General features: G+C 42.2%; 1 protein-coding gene across 1 annotated transcript; it reads left to right on the top strand.

Moving 5' to 3' along the window:
* Positions 1-1,492: 1,492 nt before the first annotated feature.
* On the top strand, positions 1,493-10,313 carry otomp (otolith matrix protein). The gene is made up of 9 exons (XM_061063333.1): positions 1,493-1,681; positions 1,881-2,017; positions 2,761-2,863; positions 3,494-3,679; positions 5,010-5,184; positions 5,286-5,353; positions 7,962-8,146; positions 8,480-8,651; positions 8,882-10,313. Exons 1-9 carry the CDS (start codon positions 1,588-1,590, stop codon positions 8,890-8,892), a joined length of 1,131 nt encoding a protein of 376 aa, XP_060919316.1. The 5' UTR covers positions 1,493-1,587; the 3' UTR covers positions 8,893-10,313.
* Positions 10,314-13,950: the final 3,637 nt, after the last annotated feature.

Below are 13,950 nucleotides of genomic sequence, written 5' to 3'. Positions count from 1 at the left end.
TCCTTACTAACCAGAATGAACATTTGGGATATTTTCAACAGAATTGTTCCTCATTTCAAAAATATCTTCAACACAATTGGTACATGTGATAAATTCAGTTTTCATCTAAAATCAAACATTCAGATCCAGATATCCACAGTGTAATGTTGAATATCCTAATTTAAAGTCACAACTGGTTACTATTAGATTGTAGATATTTAAAATTGGGAGTTTTTCCAAGAGTGAACTCAATAACAGATATCTTTTATATTCATTGTGGATAGAAAGAATGACGGATATCTGAAATTGAAATCCGAACACACAGAATGACAAAGGGAAGGTAATTTATCCTAGGAGAAATTACAAGTGTGGATTGTAAGAATGTTTTTGTGAATATCACAATTGCAATTCATACTAGTGAAAATATAGTTTTGAAAAGGAGAAATGTTATAGTGGATATCTAAAAAATATTATAAGTGATAGGAGGATGTTTGCTTTAAAAGCCATAATAGTCCCATTAAATTAACTTTTAGGTAAACTAATATGCATTTCAGAGACACACATAATGACTAAACTTAAAAACACTACATGTGTGAGGGTGTTTTATCATCCTTTGCAGAACATAAACAGTATGTGTTATCTCTTTAATAAGCAGGGAAATGTAAATGTAGGTAAATGTGAACATGGGAAATTGCTTCTAAGTGTCTAACATATTTGCATAGTTATATGTAGAGATATACTTTTACATTTTTGTATTTAGGATTTGAATATCACCATCAGGAAGAGCTGAGCAGCATGATAAATGAACTCTGTTCTTCACTGCAGAACGGACTTCCCTGCGCTGACACTATTGGAAAATAAAAGAAGGTATTAAAGAAGAATGCATTTCAATTCTCCCATTAAACAAACTGTTTTCCATGGTTGGCTCACTGGTTGCTTAAAAAATGTCACTACCCTGTGTGTTTGTGAGTGTGTGTGCAGAAGGAGAGGAAAGGGAGAATTGTATCAAGTAGCGGATATATTTTCCTCCACTGGCTCCCGTGGCTGAGAATAATAGTCAGCGCTGTTTGTTCTTGCTTACCTGGGGCTTTGGTCTCCAGTGAGTCGGAGCAGAACTCCGCCGGTATCTGTTCCCCAAAAACGGCTCCAGCACAGAGACACATTGTCCGCTGCTTTTTTAATTAAAGACCCGGGGTCGACACTCCGAGCCAGGTGACCTGAACTGCCCCCCATGCGTGCGTGTGTCTACCTCTATTCTCTCCACCAGGGGATCAGTCTCAGCTGGTAATTGGAGGGAGAAACGCTATACTGCTATCATGGGATGGAGGAAGGATTATCTACAGAGGACTTCAACTGAATGAAGGAATAATGTGTTTTTTTTTCTCCCTTCTTTCTACATCCAGCCTACCTGTCTCATTCTCCCACCTTTTACCCTTCCCCCTCGGCTTCCTCTCTCTCTCCCCCCCTCTCTCTCTCTCAGGTCTAGGTTATAAGAGAGGGAGGGTAGCACAGTGACCTTTTTTTCCCCCTCCAAGTAAATCCACCTGCTCTCCATCTTTGTTGCATTAGAGAGACTTTCCCAAGCGGGTTTTTCCTACCAGAGCCGACATGGAGCATCTAGAGAGAAGACTGCCTGCAGCTTTCCTCCTCCTCCTCCTGCATCTTCTGTCTGTCAGCTGTGTTCACAATCCAAAAACTACAGGTACAAACAAAAAGTTGTCCATTTAAAATCCTTGTTAGTGCAATTAGACGATGAAGAGAATCTTGCTAAAATGCATGCTTAAAGTAATGTTTTTAAACGTTTGATTTTGGGTGGTACTTGTGAAACATTTGCAAGTATTTTCAGCAGGTGAATTGGCATTTAATGTTTGACCTAATTTCCCCCGTGCTGTTTTGTTCAGTCTCCTGGTGTGTACTGTCTGACGCTGAAGAGCAGAAGTGTCTGGATTTGGCCGGGAACGCCTCAGCTCGGAATATAAGAGGAACATTGCAATGTGTCCGAGGCCTGAACACCAGAGACTGTATGGACAAAATCAAGGTACCTGTTTCATCAGTGGTTGGAAAGAGTATTGTGACTTGACTGTTTACATCTACATCTGTTTGATGAATTTGTTTCAAGACTTCAGGATTAGTAGAGTCAACACACAGGCTTCAGTGTCGTATTCCTTCATGTGCAAAACCTCCTTTGGACAATCAGCCTTCTTTGTTGTAGGAGCTAAACTCTGGAGGAGTCGAGCCACTGAACTGTAAATGCAACACAGTGTTAGGTATTAAATCACAGCTGAATGAGAAACAGCATTGTTCCTGCATGTTAAAGTTCCCTGCCTTCTTTTTGTAATTGTATTTTATCCGTTTTTTGCATTCATGACTGAACAGTTTTGATTTTCGTCTCTTTTTGTCTTTTTCTTTATTTCTATCTGTTATTTTTAAAAGCCTCCAGTGCACAGGTGTTGCAAATTCACATTTTGCTTTAAACACTAACAGCAGTGCATCTGACACTTGTGCATGGTTAAATGGTACATCAACATTGTTACTGTATGTCCACGTCAAATAAACTAATAAATAAATCGATTATTTAAATGTCACAGAAAGAGAACATTGTTGGTAGTGTGGACAGAAATATGATCATTAACCTCTGTTGTCAAGGTCTTGTAAATTAACTTTTTTTTAGCAATATTTCCAGAAGCATGGCATGAATAAGAAAAGCTTCACCCTCAGTGTGTGTGGCAAATATAGACAAGCCTTCTGACACACAGTCAATGTTTTGTTTTTTTCTGTCAGAATGGGACAGCAGATGCAGCCTCCATGTCTGCAGATGACATCTACGCTGCGGGTCTCTGCCATGGCCTGGAGCTGTCGGCAGGGGAGTCCTACAACAGAGTGGGTAAGTCACAGGTTTGAGACTTGCAGCCGGGATGAATAAATAAAGAATAAGAAGGCACTGAAGCCTCTGCAGCCTAAATAACTCAGAGCAACAGGAACACGGTGAATGTGTTAAAATAACAAAAACATCACACCATGGATCTTTATTTGGAAAATCAGCTTGGGTTACATAGAGGGCTGTCAACTCTGGAAAATCCTAAAAAAAAAAGTGCTGTTCAGAAGTACAGGGTAACATGTACAAAAAGAATGCACTGGTGTATGGAACGTGTGTTTTGGTATACTGTGGTGTGCAGTGTATGTTAGTTGTATCATGCTGGGAGCTGCATATGTTGATTTCCCTGTCCAAACTAGGTTTAAGACTTGAAAATAAGATGTTGTTATTGAAATATTTTAACCCAAATCCTCTCTATAAGATAGGGGAAAATGCAAGATATTGTAACCAAGAATGTAAGTCAATAGTTATCAGGCAAAAATGTGAAAAATACAACTTATCTTACAGCAAAATAGCGATAGTAGACACACTGTGGTAGTTGTTCAGTGTACTTTATTTTTCATTATCATGTTTTTTTTTTTTTTTTTTATCATCTTATATAAATCCCTCATAGCCTGATCAGATTTTCTTTTTCTCCAGATGGTATCAGCTACTACGTGGTGGCTATGGCGCGTCGCTCCTCCTCAGATCTGTCCCTGCTGGAGATGCATGAACGCAGCTCTTGTCACCCTGGTATGCGCACCACGGTGGGATGGACTGTTCCCATTGGCTACCTGGTGAACACCTCCCAGATCAGTGTAGGGGAGCAGTGCAACTTCCCCAAAGGTGAGACGGAGCAGGTTTGGTGTGTGCGTGTGTGTGCGTGTGTGTGTGTGTGTGTGTGTGTGTGTGTGTGTGTGTGTGTGTGTGTGTGTGTGTGTGTGTGTGTGTGTGTGTGTGTGTGTGTGTGTCAGGGGGGTGGGAGCTATCTGAGAGGTTCAGATGTGGGGAAGCAGTGAAGTGGAATGAGGAGTGAAGAGATGGAGGAGACTCCAGATAAGAAAAGCAAAAAAAAGCAGCGAAGAGAACAGAACAGGGCCAAATTATCTTTGAAGGTGAGATTTGCAGGAGTGTGTGTGAGTGTAACAAAGAAACAAATGAACACATTGAGATAAATTTCTAAGAGGAAACAAGGCTGCAGATTGATGACAATAAGAAAAGAGGAAGAAAATGTAGAATTGTTTCAATTGTCTGAATTTCTGCTGCAACCTACAGTTTTTTAAAGATGTGCTGTTCTCTAATTTTGGAATTATTCTTATTTAATTTGTTTTGATTTGAAAATGAAGACCACATATACGAGAGGAGTTTTCAGTAAATGGACCTGAGCTTGTATAGAACATCACTTTTCTGGTCTTCTGACTACTCAAAGCACTTTCACACCGCAGGTCACACCTACACATTCAAACACCGACAGCAGGGGATGCTAAAGGGACTAATCCCATTCATACACATTTATACACCACCTACAGGATCAACTCAGGGTTAAGTGTCTTGCCAAAGAACATGTGGGATGCAGGAGCTCAGGGATCCAACCCCCGACCTTCATGTTTAGAGACGACTGACTCGACCACCTGAGCCACAGCCGCTCCATGAAAACCTAGATTTCATGGATCCCACAAAGAGATGTCTGAATGTCTTATGAATCCTTCATTCAGCAGCAGGAAGCCGGGACATTCTAGACATATCAGATAACACCACAGAGAGCACTAATATTACAAACTAGAACAAAGTAAAAACAATCCAATACCTGACACTCATTGAAGACACAATTTCCTCAATATAGACCACAGCTGCAACCAGTTCAAGGTTCCAAATAATTCTTTTTTGTCTTTCTCTGAAGCTATTAGTAATTTAAAATTAGCCTACAAATTACTTGTGTGTTTAAATGTCCAACATGCTACCTAATAAAATAATCGACTCATTTCATCTTAAAGGGTCAGTTAGAGTTTAACCCCTTCTTTAGGAATCTGGTCTCCGATAGGCTGAATACCTTTTATTATAACTCAAGGGGTTGGTTAAAGGTGACTGATAGAGAACCAGATTGCATCAAAAGTCAAAGATCTTCCTTTAACCTGTTTCCGTTCTTCCTCTAATTCATTCTCTGTCTTCCCGTCAGCTGTGGGGAACTTCTTCGGTTACAGCTGTGTGCCCGGTGTGAAGGACCACCAGCACGACCCCAAGGGCAACAACCCCAAGAACCTGTGCGAGGCGTGCATAGGCGACGACAACGACAGACACATTTGTGCCAGCAACCACAGAGAGAGGCACTTCGGGGAGGCCGGGGCGCTGAGGTAACCATTTCCATTATGATTAGTTTTATTTTTTTCATCAATTTAAATGTGTGTTTTTATTTAAATTTAATTTTTTTGTTGTGGTTGTTTTTTTCTTTCAGGTGTGTGGCAGAGAACCTCGGGGATGTGGCGTTTGTCAAACACACAACACTGTTTGACAACATGGACGGTACGGTTCATGGCTTTTTTTGGAACATCATAATATTATCATTAATACAAGTTATGACGGGGGCGCCTGTAGCCTAGCGGTTAGTGTGCACGCCCAACGTACAGAGGCTCTAGTCCACCAAGCAGGCGGCCCGGGTTCAAATCTGACCTGTGTCTCCTTACCTGCACGTCGTTCCTCACTCTCTTTCTCTCCGATTTCTGACTCTATCCACTGTCCTGTGTCTAAAACTAAAGGCATGGAGCACTGGTGGTGCAGTGGTTAGTGCGCACTCCCAATGTACAGAGGCTCTAGCATTCCAAGTGGGCAGCCCAGGTTCAAATCCCGCCTGTGGCTCCTTTCCCACATGTCATTCCCCACTCTCTCTCACCCTGATTTCTGACTCTATCCACTGTCTTATCGCTCCATTAAAGGCACAAAAAGCCCCAAAAATGAATCTTAAAAAAAAAAAAAACTACAGGCATGAGAAGCCCAAAAATTATCCTTAAAAAAGAGGAGTTGTGATGAGGTAACTTGGGGTCAGCAGAGAGTGCTAGTCCCCGTCACAACACATGATGTCAGTGTTTCCCTAAATATCTCATATGAACATTTTACAGTATGAGAAATCCAGAGTAAATTAAACCGATTACACTGAAAGTTTCTGGTATGAGAAGAATGTTGCTTATGAGATACTGTAGATAATAATAAGGGATAGATGAAAATGAGATAAAAAAATTAAACTAATCAGTCAAAGGAGTAAACGTTCAGTAGACAGGAAGAGAAGAACACTATTTTAGACATGGAAATGCCCTAATTCTCTGTCTGCTGCATCTGCTCCTCTGCTTTGGGCTACATCCTGAATTAATGGTGATCATTATCACGGTCACGCTACACAGACTCTGCTAGTTCAGCCGAGAAAGGAACAGTTTGACGCGGGCTCAACAAACAGTGTGGCTGCCTAACGAAGCATGCTTTGTCATATGGTTCAGAAATGTCCAGAGTCAGACCAATTAACGGAGGTCAGGAAAACACAGACGGTCTGAGCTGTCGTCTAGGGAGCCAGGAAGTAGCTTCAAGGTGGCCTTTCTTTCCTCTTCTGATTAGCAAGCTCGGTGTTATGTTTTTCTTTTTTTTATTTGTATGGGTGGACAAACAAATCTCTCAAATTAAAACATGTAATGAAAAAAAAAATTCAACCTTCAGATTCAGACTTTCTTAAGAAATATACAATTTGACAAAAAAGAGGCAATGAACAGGTAATGCTAATGATTTCTAACATTAACCACCATCCATTTTGCAAAACCATCACTGCATTTGTCAAAAAATCTTTCCATTGTAGCAATCGACTTTTACATTTAAAATGTAAAACAACTGGTGGGTTTATTAATGTTTTAACATAAAGTATTTGATCACAGGAAGATGCAAACAAAGCAGGATTCTTATTCCTTACCTAGTGCTTTGGTTTTCGATGACTAAACTACAATCTCTGCAAAGTTATTGGAAGCTAGTTCTCGTGCTTAAAGTCTGCAGGTGAACCTTAATGCTTCATGAAAAAACTTAACAAAAGTGTCAAATATGCACTAAGCTACACTCATGCTATCATGCTAAAAGGTTAAAACAGGCTAAAGACACTACAAGAGGCTAAAGCGGCACGACTGAGTTGACGATGAGCTTTGCAGAGTCATCACCAGCAGACAGCCTGCAGTACAAACTGATTCAACCAACACAGAGGAATCTTTTTACTGACTGCCAAAAGCTAAAGTGATATCAGGTATATGTCAGGAAACCTGATTTTCTAGTAAATTATAGGGATCTACTGCGTCTTTAGTAAATTAAAGGGATCTCTGTTGAGTTCAAATGTCCTCATATTGTGTTTTTGTCATTTCCGGGACTGCTACTAAAGGCTGCCATGTTGGAGGATGTTTTGCCACCGTTCTCACTGAGGGGGCGTGGTCCGGTAGAAAAAGTGACCTCAGTGCATACCCTCTAATGCTGTATTGTTTTTTACTTGGTAAACTAAGAGGGGTTTTGTAAACCTTAAGTCTGATATAGCACTAGCTCCACCCCCATTTTTTTTAATGAATGAAGTATCGAGGTCAGTTAATGACCCTCACCATCAAAAATGGCTCCTGTAGTCGGTGGTGAGTTAATTAATGTTTGCAGGTCAATGTTGAGCAAATGAACACACTGTTCTGGAAAAGGCAAATAAAGCACCAACCTTCAAAACTCAGGAGAAAAAATGATAACCAGACAGAGCTGCCAACGTGCAGAGCAGCTGGTGCTATGATTGATTTTTGACCATTCACCTTGGATAGTATTTTGTCTCCCTTTGTGTCTCCGTCTGTAACTTTGTGTGTTTGCTGCTGACTGTCTTGGCCAGGTCTCCGTTGGTAAAGAGGTTCTTAATCTCAATGTGACACACCTGGTAAAATGAAAAAATCTAATGCTTGGGGAGGAAAGTACCATTACGCAATGCTGTAATTTATTACCTCTAAAATGTTAATGCTGCACTATTCCTCTGATTTTAAAGTTAAATGTGGTCTTTTAGAAATAAAATACTTCTTAATCCTGCTACTCTGAGTGGGAGTCACTTTTCTAAACCACTGTGCACCTTCACTCCTTCCCTCCCCAGGTAAGAACCAGGAGTCCTGGGCCCTGGATTTGGAGCTGGAGGACCTGAAGCTGCTGTGTCCTGATGGAACCGAGGCCGGTCTGGATGAGTTTGAGCGATGCCACCTGGCAGCCGTACCCGCCAACGCTGTGGTGGTCCGCGTGGAGGACAAGTGTCGTGTCTGGAAGTTCCTGGAGCGTCTACAGGTGGGTGTTTGGACAGAAAATATATCATCTCTGTTTGTGTGTGTCTCATATCTCTGTGGAGTCTGCGCTATCGATCAGCACGTCTCAGAATGCAGGTTTCTGCTAAACTGCCATCCTTCTTCCTTACTGAGTGTGTTTGAGTGTGTGTGGGAGATGCCAGGATGACTGATACCTCCTGCGCTGATCCCCTGGCTGCACACACACAAACACACACACACACACACACACACACACAAACCCACGCTCTGCAAAACTAAAAGAAACACACACGCCGACGCACGTCCATGCATGCTCTCATGCATTAAGTCCTGTCACACCATCTCTCTCCTGCAGAATGTGTTTGGCAACGCCACCGAGGGCTTCAGCCTGTTCAGCTCAGCCGGCTATGGCGAATCCAATCTGCTCTTTAGCGATTCCACACACCACCTGCAGAGGGTTCTGGGTAGCTACACCTCTTGGCTTGGCCCCACTTACACCACCATGCTGCGAGCCTTCGAGTGTGAGGGTAAGAGGGAGGGTGTGTGTTTTTCCTGTGAGTGGAAGGAGTGTTTGTGTGGCTCTGCTGATGAAGAGGGGTTGGATAAGCGGCTGGAGGAGTGGGTTTTCTCCTCCTTCTGTATGTGTGTTTCAGTGTGTGTGTGTGTGTGTGTGTGTGTGTGTGTGTGTGTGTGTGTGTGTGTGTGTGTGTGTGTATCCACTGCAGCTGTTCTCATTACTGCACTTTCCCTCCAACAGGCTTCTGCTGATGGAACAGGAGGAAGACATCCAGCACCTCAACTTCCACTGAATCCCTCTGCCTCCGTCCTCCCGTTCTGCCTTCTCCTCCCTGCCATCTGTCTCTCTCTCTCTCTCTCTCTCTCTTTTTTTAAATCTATTTTTTCTGCTGTACTTTGGTGTTTGTCTGTTTATTCACCACCCGTTCTCTGATATAACAGCCTCGTCCTCCCCTGACCCAGTACTTCCTGTGTAGCACCGGCAAGGGGTAGGACATCGCTAAGAGGGGTTAAACGACTGAGAGCAGCTTCAGAAAATGTCCTGAAATTAAGCTTTTAAAGGACACTTTGAACAAAGAGTAGGGAACAATGAAGAACATGGGCTGAAGTAAGAAAAATAGAAAAGAAGTGCAAGTTAATAGTTCTTATGTTATTTACACATTGTGTCGCTTTTTGAAGCATTTTAAAATCTCTTTCAATATATACGTGCATGAAAGAAGTGTTCCTACTCTCTGTGTCTGTTGGAAAACTGTGCCCTTCTTATTCCCTTAATCTAAGCTTCACCCCCCACCTTACCACCCCCCCACCCCCACATATACAGGGCCTGTCTCTGGCACTGAACAACTCGGTGCTATTAACTTTGAGCTTAGAAGTCTCAGTTACTGTAAGTGTGTTTGTGAGTATACACTTTTTTTCCCCCCCACAGCCATTAATGCTGTAATTGGCAGTCGGGCATGTTAGACTGTTTTGTGTGTGGGAGTGAGAGAGAAGTTGTGTGTGCACCTCGGATGTGCCTATGTGTTAGTGTGTCTGTAGTGTTGCTGCTTTCCCATGGCTTGTATAGCTTACAACACTTTGGATCACTGCTTTCTCACGGCTGGTATGGTGGACCAGACCGTGCCAGCCCAGTATAGTGTTACACTATAAAGTTAGGAGGAACTGGATTAGAGCTCAGGTTGCCTACGGTGACCTCAGAGTGACTCTTTTTAAAAAAACAAACTTTTTTGAATCAACCAAAACTTTCAAAATGAACTCTTCATAACCTTCTTTGTCCGTCTTGCCTTGACTTGTGAAGAATTATGTCGACTCCTGTTGTGTTTTTCCACGTCCTCTCAATAATACTCAAAGATTGCTGTCAACAGCGAGTCATTAAAGCTCATGTGAGAAGTTTTTGGACGGTTATGAAACTAACTGAAATGAATACTGATGCCTCTTTATGACCTTCAAAAGCAAACAAGACCATCAGGAAGAAGATTAATCCTCTCTATAGTTATTTGCAATGTCTGAAACTACTGCCACAGGGTAGCCGTCAGACAAAGCGGTTAACAGCACGCTGCAAAAACTGCCTTTTTAGGGGTTTTTTTTACATTTTCCTCCGGCAAGGCTCCCGATGAGTGATACATTTGATTGTTAAAAGAAAGCAGGATGAGATTCTTTGTTAGAAACCAACCCCCCCCCCCCCCCCCCAAAAAAAAAATCAAACGACAAAACCTGCAAAAATACACGAGTAGTACCCACTTTGTCCACAGGGGGGCGCCAAAACTGACACAATCCAATATTCCTCACAGGAGCTTTAATAATGAGAGAACATATTTAAAGTAATGATTCATTTTAGTGTGTTATATATCCAAAAAATATCATAACTAATAAAAGTATTGTTAAATAGTTGTGCTGTGAAGAAATAGTAGTTTTTTTTAAACACCCACACATATCTCTGACATGTTTTAAGATGTAATTGAAAGAGATGTTCCAATAAACCCATTTCTTCCTTCCCGGTTATGATTCTGTTATAGACTTGAGTACCAAGACACTCTTACACCAGTGCCAATAATAAAATAAACATCATGTTTTTTGGAGAGAAAAAAACAGATTTTTTTTTTTACATGGGGCCAGCTTGAATTAACGTTACACTCTCTGCTTTCACCACACTGATATAGTTTGTTACACAATCATTACAATAGTTACCTGAAACCAGGTGCTTTATGAGAACATGTTGACTGGCATACCAGATAGTAGTAGATGCTGATACTTGTATCGGACCAACACTAATGCTTTAAGAATTACAGTTGAATCAGGGCCTTACCTGACCTACAAATCCTGTACTGTAACATTTAAAATCTCCACCTTTATCATATAATATTATCTTTCACATTCTGCACCACAGAGCTCGGCACTGACACAGATAAACCAGATCAAGTTTTTCAACATTTTTTTTTTTTTTTTACTCATTATACCAGAAGAAATCCATCAAGTTAGAGCTGCCAGATACAAACACAGAAACGTATTAACTCTGATTTGCTAAGGTAATTGCGAGTCTTATGTTCTATCAAATAGTCACATTTGATCCCACTGCGTGTAATGTCTTGGTGGAATAAAGACTCCTCGAGTGTGCAAGATGAAAGACGAAAACATTCTTGCAGTATTTTGCACCTCATTTGTGAAGGATAAAGGCGTATCTGTTGCACTAAATCAACTCTGGTTTGTACCATCGGTGCTGTTTGTTTCCTCTGTTGTCGACAGTCTTCAAAGAGGCCTGATGTAAATAATCATGCTGAATGTGTAGAGCTGCAAAAAAAAAAAATACTCTTTTTTTTTTCTCCAACCAATTAAAGAAACGATGATAAAGAAAATAATCCTCTCTTGTCTTTTGCAGCCGGCTTCTAATTATCCTGAGACTGCTATACGATATCTGTGCGGAAATGAATTATGCTTGATAGCATCGCTCTTCCTTCATCTCACACTCCCTCATCTCCCTCTCATTGTTTTTGGCCTCTTATGCACACATGTATTTGGTAAAAGGCTGTTTGTTTCCTCTCAGTCATTCTGGGAAAGGGAAAAAGAGGGAGCAAGGGGATGCAATAGGACGCAGAGAAGTAGAATAAAGGGTGGGGGGGGGGGTGTTCACAAAGACTTGCACACAGATTCCAGTGTTCACTCAGGTGGAGAAAAGCACCTCCCAGGTAGGAAGGTGAATCAGGGACACACAATCATCATAGGTGGTCCCCAGGTAGAAACAAACTTCTTCTCAGGGTGGACAGAAAAGCACCCCCGCTGGCACTGTTTCGTCTGGTTAACAACATTAATCCTTTACAGAAAAAAAACTCTGTATCTGTGATGGATGACGAGCATTTAGCGGAAACTGTAGATTACACTGCATTGCAGCACATGCTGCGAGTCCTCTCCGTCCTCGGCTCTCTCGCTTCACGTCTTGCTGTAATGCACCAACAAGAGCTGCTCAACCTTGAGTTGAAGGTGTGAATGAAAGAGTCTTAACGCTGAGGTGGAAATGAAATGCAATTTTTTAAAATCCTTATATTTTCACTAATGGTAACAGATGAGATGGAGAAAAAAAGAGATCGAGAATCAATAGAGGCTTTTCACAGAGTCAACTAAAGAGTCAAGTAAGAACAAGAAAAACTGGGATCAAAGAAAATAAGTTGTGTTTGAAGAAGTCTGACTACTTAAATCTCTCCAACAAGAGTAAGACGTGCAGTCAAACAGTCTGACAATCTATTGATTTTAACCCATTCATGTTATGAGTTTGGCTCCCCATTCATCCACCTAATATAATACCAACAAACAATAGCATCACTGATTGCAAGCATGTAATAGCAATATCAATTTCATTTCTAGAGCACATTTCATTACAGGTAAGATCAACCTGCTTCACATTGAGGTTGAAAACAAAGCAAAAAAAAGAAATGTCCGCAGTCATGAATAGGAAACATAAATCAAATCAATGAAATCATTCACACCACAAAGCAAACGTCAATAACCACACAAGCAACCACACACACACACACACAGAAACTATTCACTTGGGAGAGCAAACAGTTGTGATGCTCAGGTAGCTTGTTCCAGAGAGAGAGGGACCACAGTAACTGAAGCCCCCCCCCCCCCCTCTCTAATTCTGGGTATGGCTAAAAGACCTCCACCTGACATGTAGTGCAGATGCTTGCAGTGAATGCAGCTAATCATTTTGAATTATGACCTGAATCACTTCTCACTAGTTGAATCCAGGGTAAAACTGGAGCACTTGTGTGTATGTTGTCATTAAAACTCCGATGGCCTGACTTCTAACTTTAACTCGAAGTGTGTGAAAACTTTTTTGTAGAGTCTTTGTGACTGATAACATCTCTAATAAAGAGCGTGCGGATGAGTTTCTGTTTAGGGGTTGCGTGTTAACGGGCGCGTCACCAATCGCGTGTTCGTGGGTGTCTTTGTGTTTTTGTACTGGCACGGGTGACGGCACGGACGCGAGGAGACAATTTGACCGGAGGTTGCGAGGCGAGAGGCGAGAGAAGAGAGAAGAGATGACAGTGATGGAAGAAGAGAAAAGGGAAGAGTGACAGGTGATCCATCAGAGGCGTTACTGTCATTATTCAATTACCACCCATCCTTAGCACTCCTGATAACCCCAACACACACACACACACACACACACACACACACACACACACACACACACACATGCGCGCGTGTGCGTGGTGGGTAGTTGCATTGAAGTGGAGGATCTTCTTACAGGAGGTGGGTTCGTGCTGTGTGGGAGGTGAGGTGAGCTGGGACACGGGGCTTGGCACTGGTTCCTTTTACGCTTTTAGTGCAACAGACCCTTAAATCTTCCACCTTTCTTATAGGCCTACTTCACTTTTCCTCCTCTCCTATCTCCTTTCCTCTTCCAACCTAGTACCCCCCCCCCCCCCCCCCCCCCCCCTTCTTCCTCTCCACAGTTCATTCCGTCTCGTGAGCCAGGAGCCGATAAGGAACATGGAGTATGATTAGACGCCAGTGACACCGGGCTTATCGCTGTGCTCCCATAACGCTCCCCGGATCACTTTCACTATAAAAGCCAAGCAGCACACACACACACACACACACACACACACACACACACACACACACACACACACACACACACACACACACACACACACACACACACACACACACACACACAGCAAGGGGCTCACGAGACTGGTTATCATTTCCCAAATATGTTTCCTTGCGCTCGGTGCATGTTGCCTCGGTAATGACGCACGAGCCCGGGTGAAAAATGACCGCGAGCAGCAGCTTGTTTGAGTGTGAAGCAGC

This window comes from Labrus mixtus, chromosome 18, assembly GCF_963584025.1.
Source record: "Labrus mixtus chromosome 18, fLabMix1.1, whole genome shotgun sequence".
In the NCBI taxonomy this organism is placed as follows: Eukaryota; Metazoa; Chordata; class Actinopteri; order Labriformes; family Labridae; genus Labrus; species Labrus mixtus.
Note: the sequence above shows the minus strand (reverse complement) of the source record. Positions and strands in the feature narration are given on the sequence as shown.

Bases quoted from the DNA above. Each gene is read 5' to 3' on its own strand.
- otomp (XM_061063333.1), top strand. From the start codon at position 1,588: ATGGAGCATCTAGAGAGAAGACTGCCTGCAGCTTTCCTCCTCCTCCTC. The intron at 3,680-5,009 runs GTGAGACGGAGC...TCTTCCCGTCAG, and splicing joins GCAGTGCAACTTCCCCAAAG to CTGTGGGGAACTTCTTCGGT. The intron at 8,147-8,479 runs GTGGGTGTTTGG...TCTCTCCTGCAG, and splicing joins AGTTCCTGGAGCGTCTACAG to AATGTGTTTGGCAACGCCAC.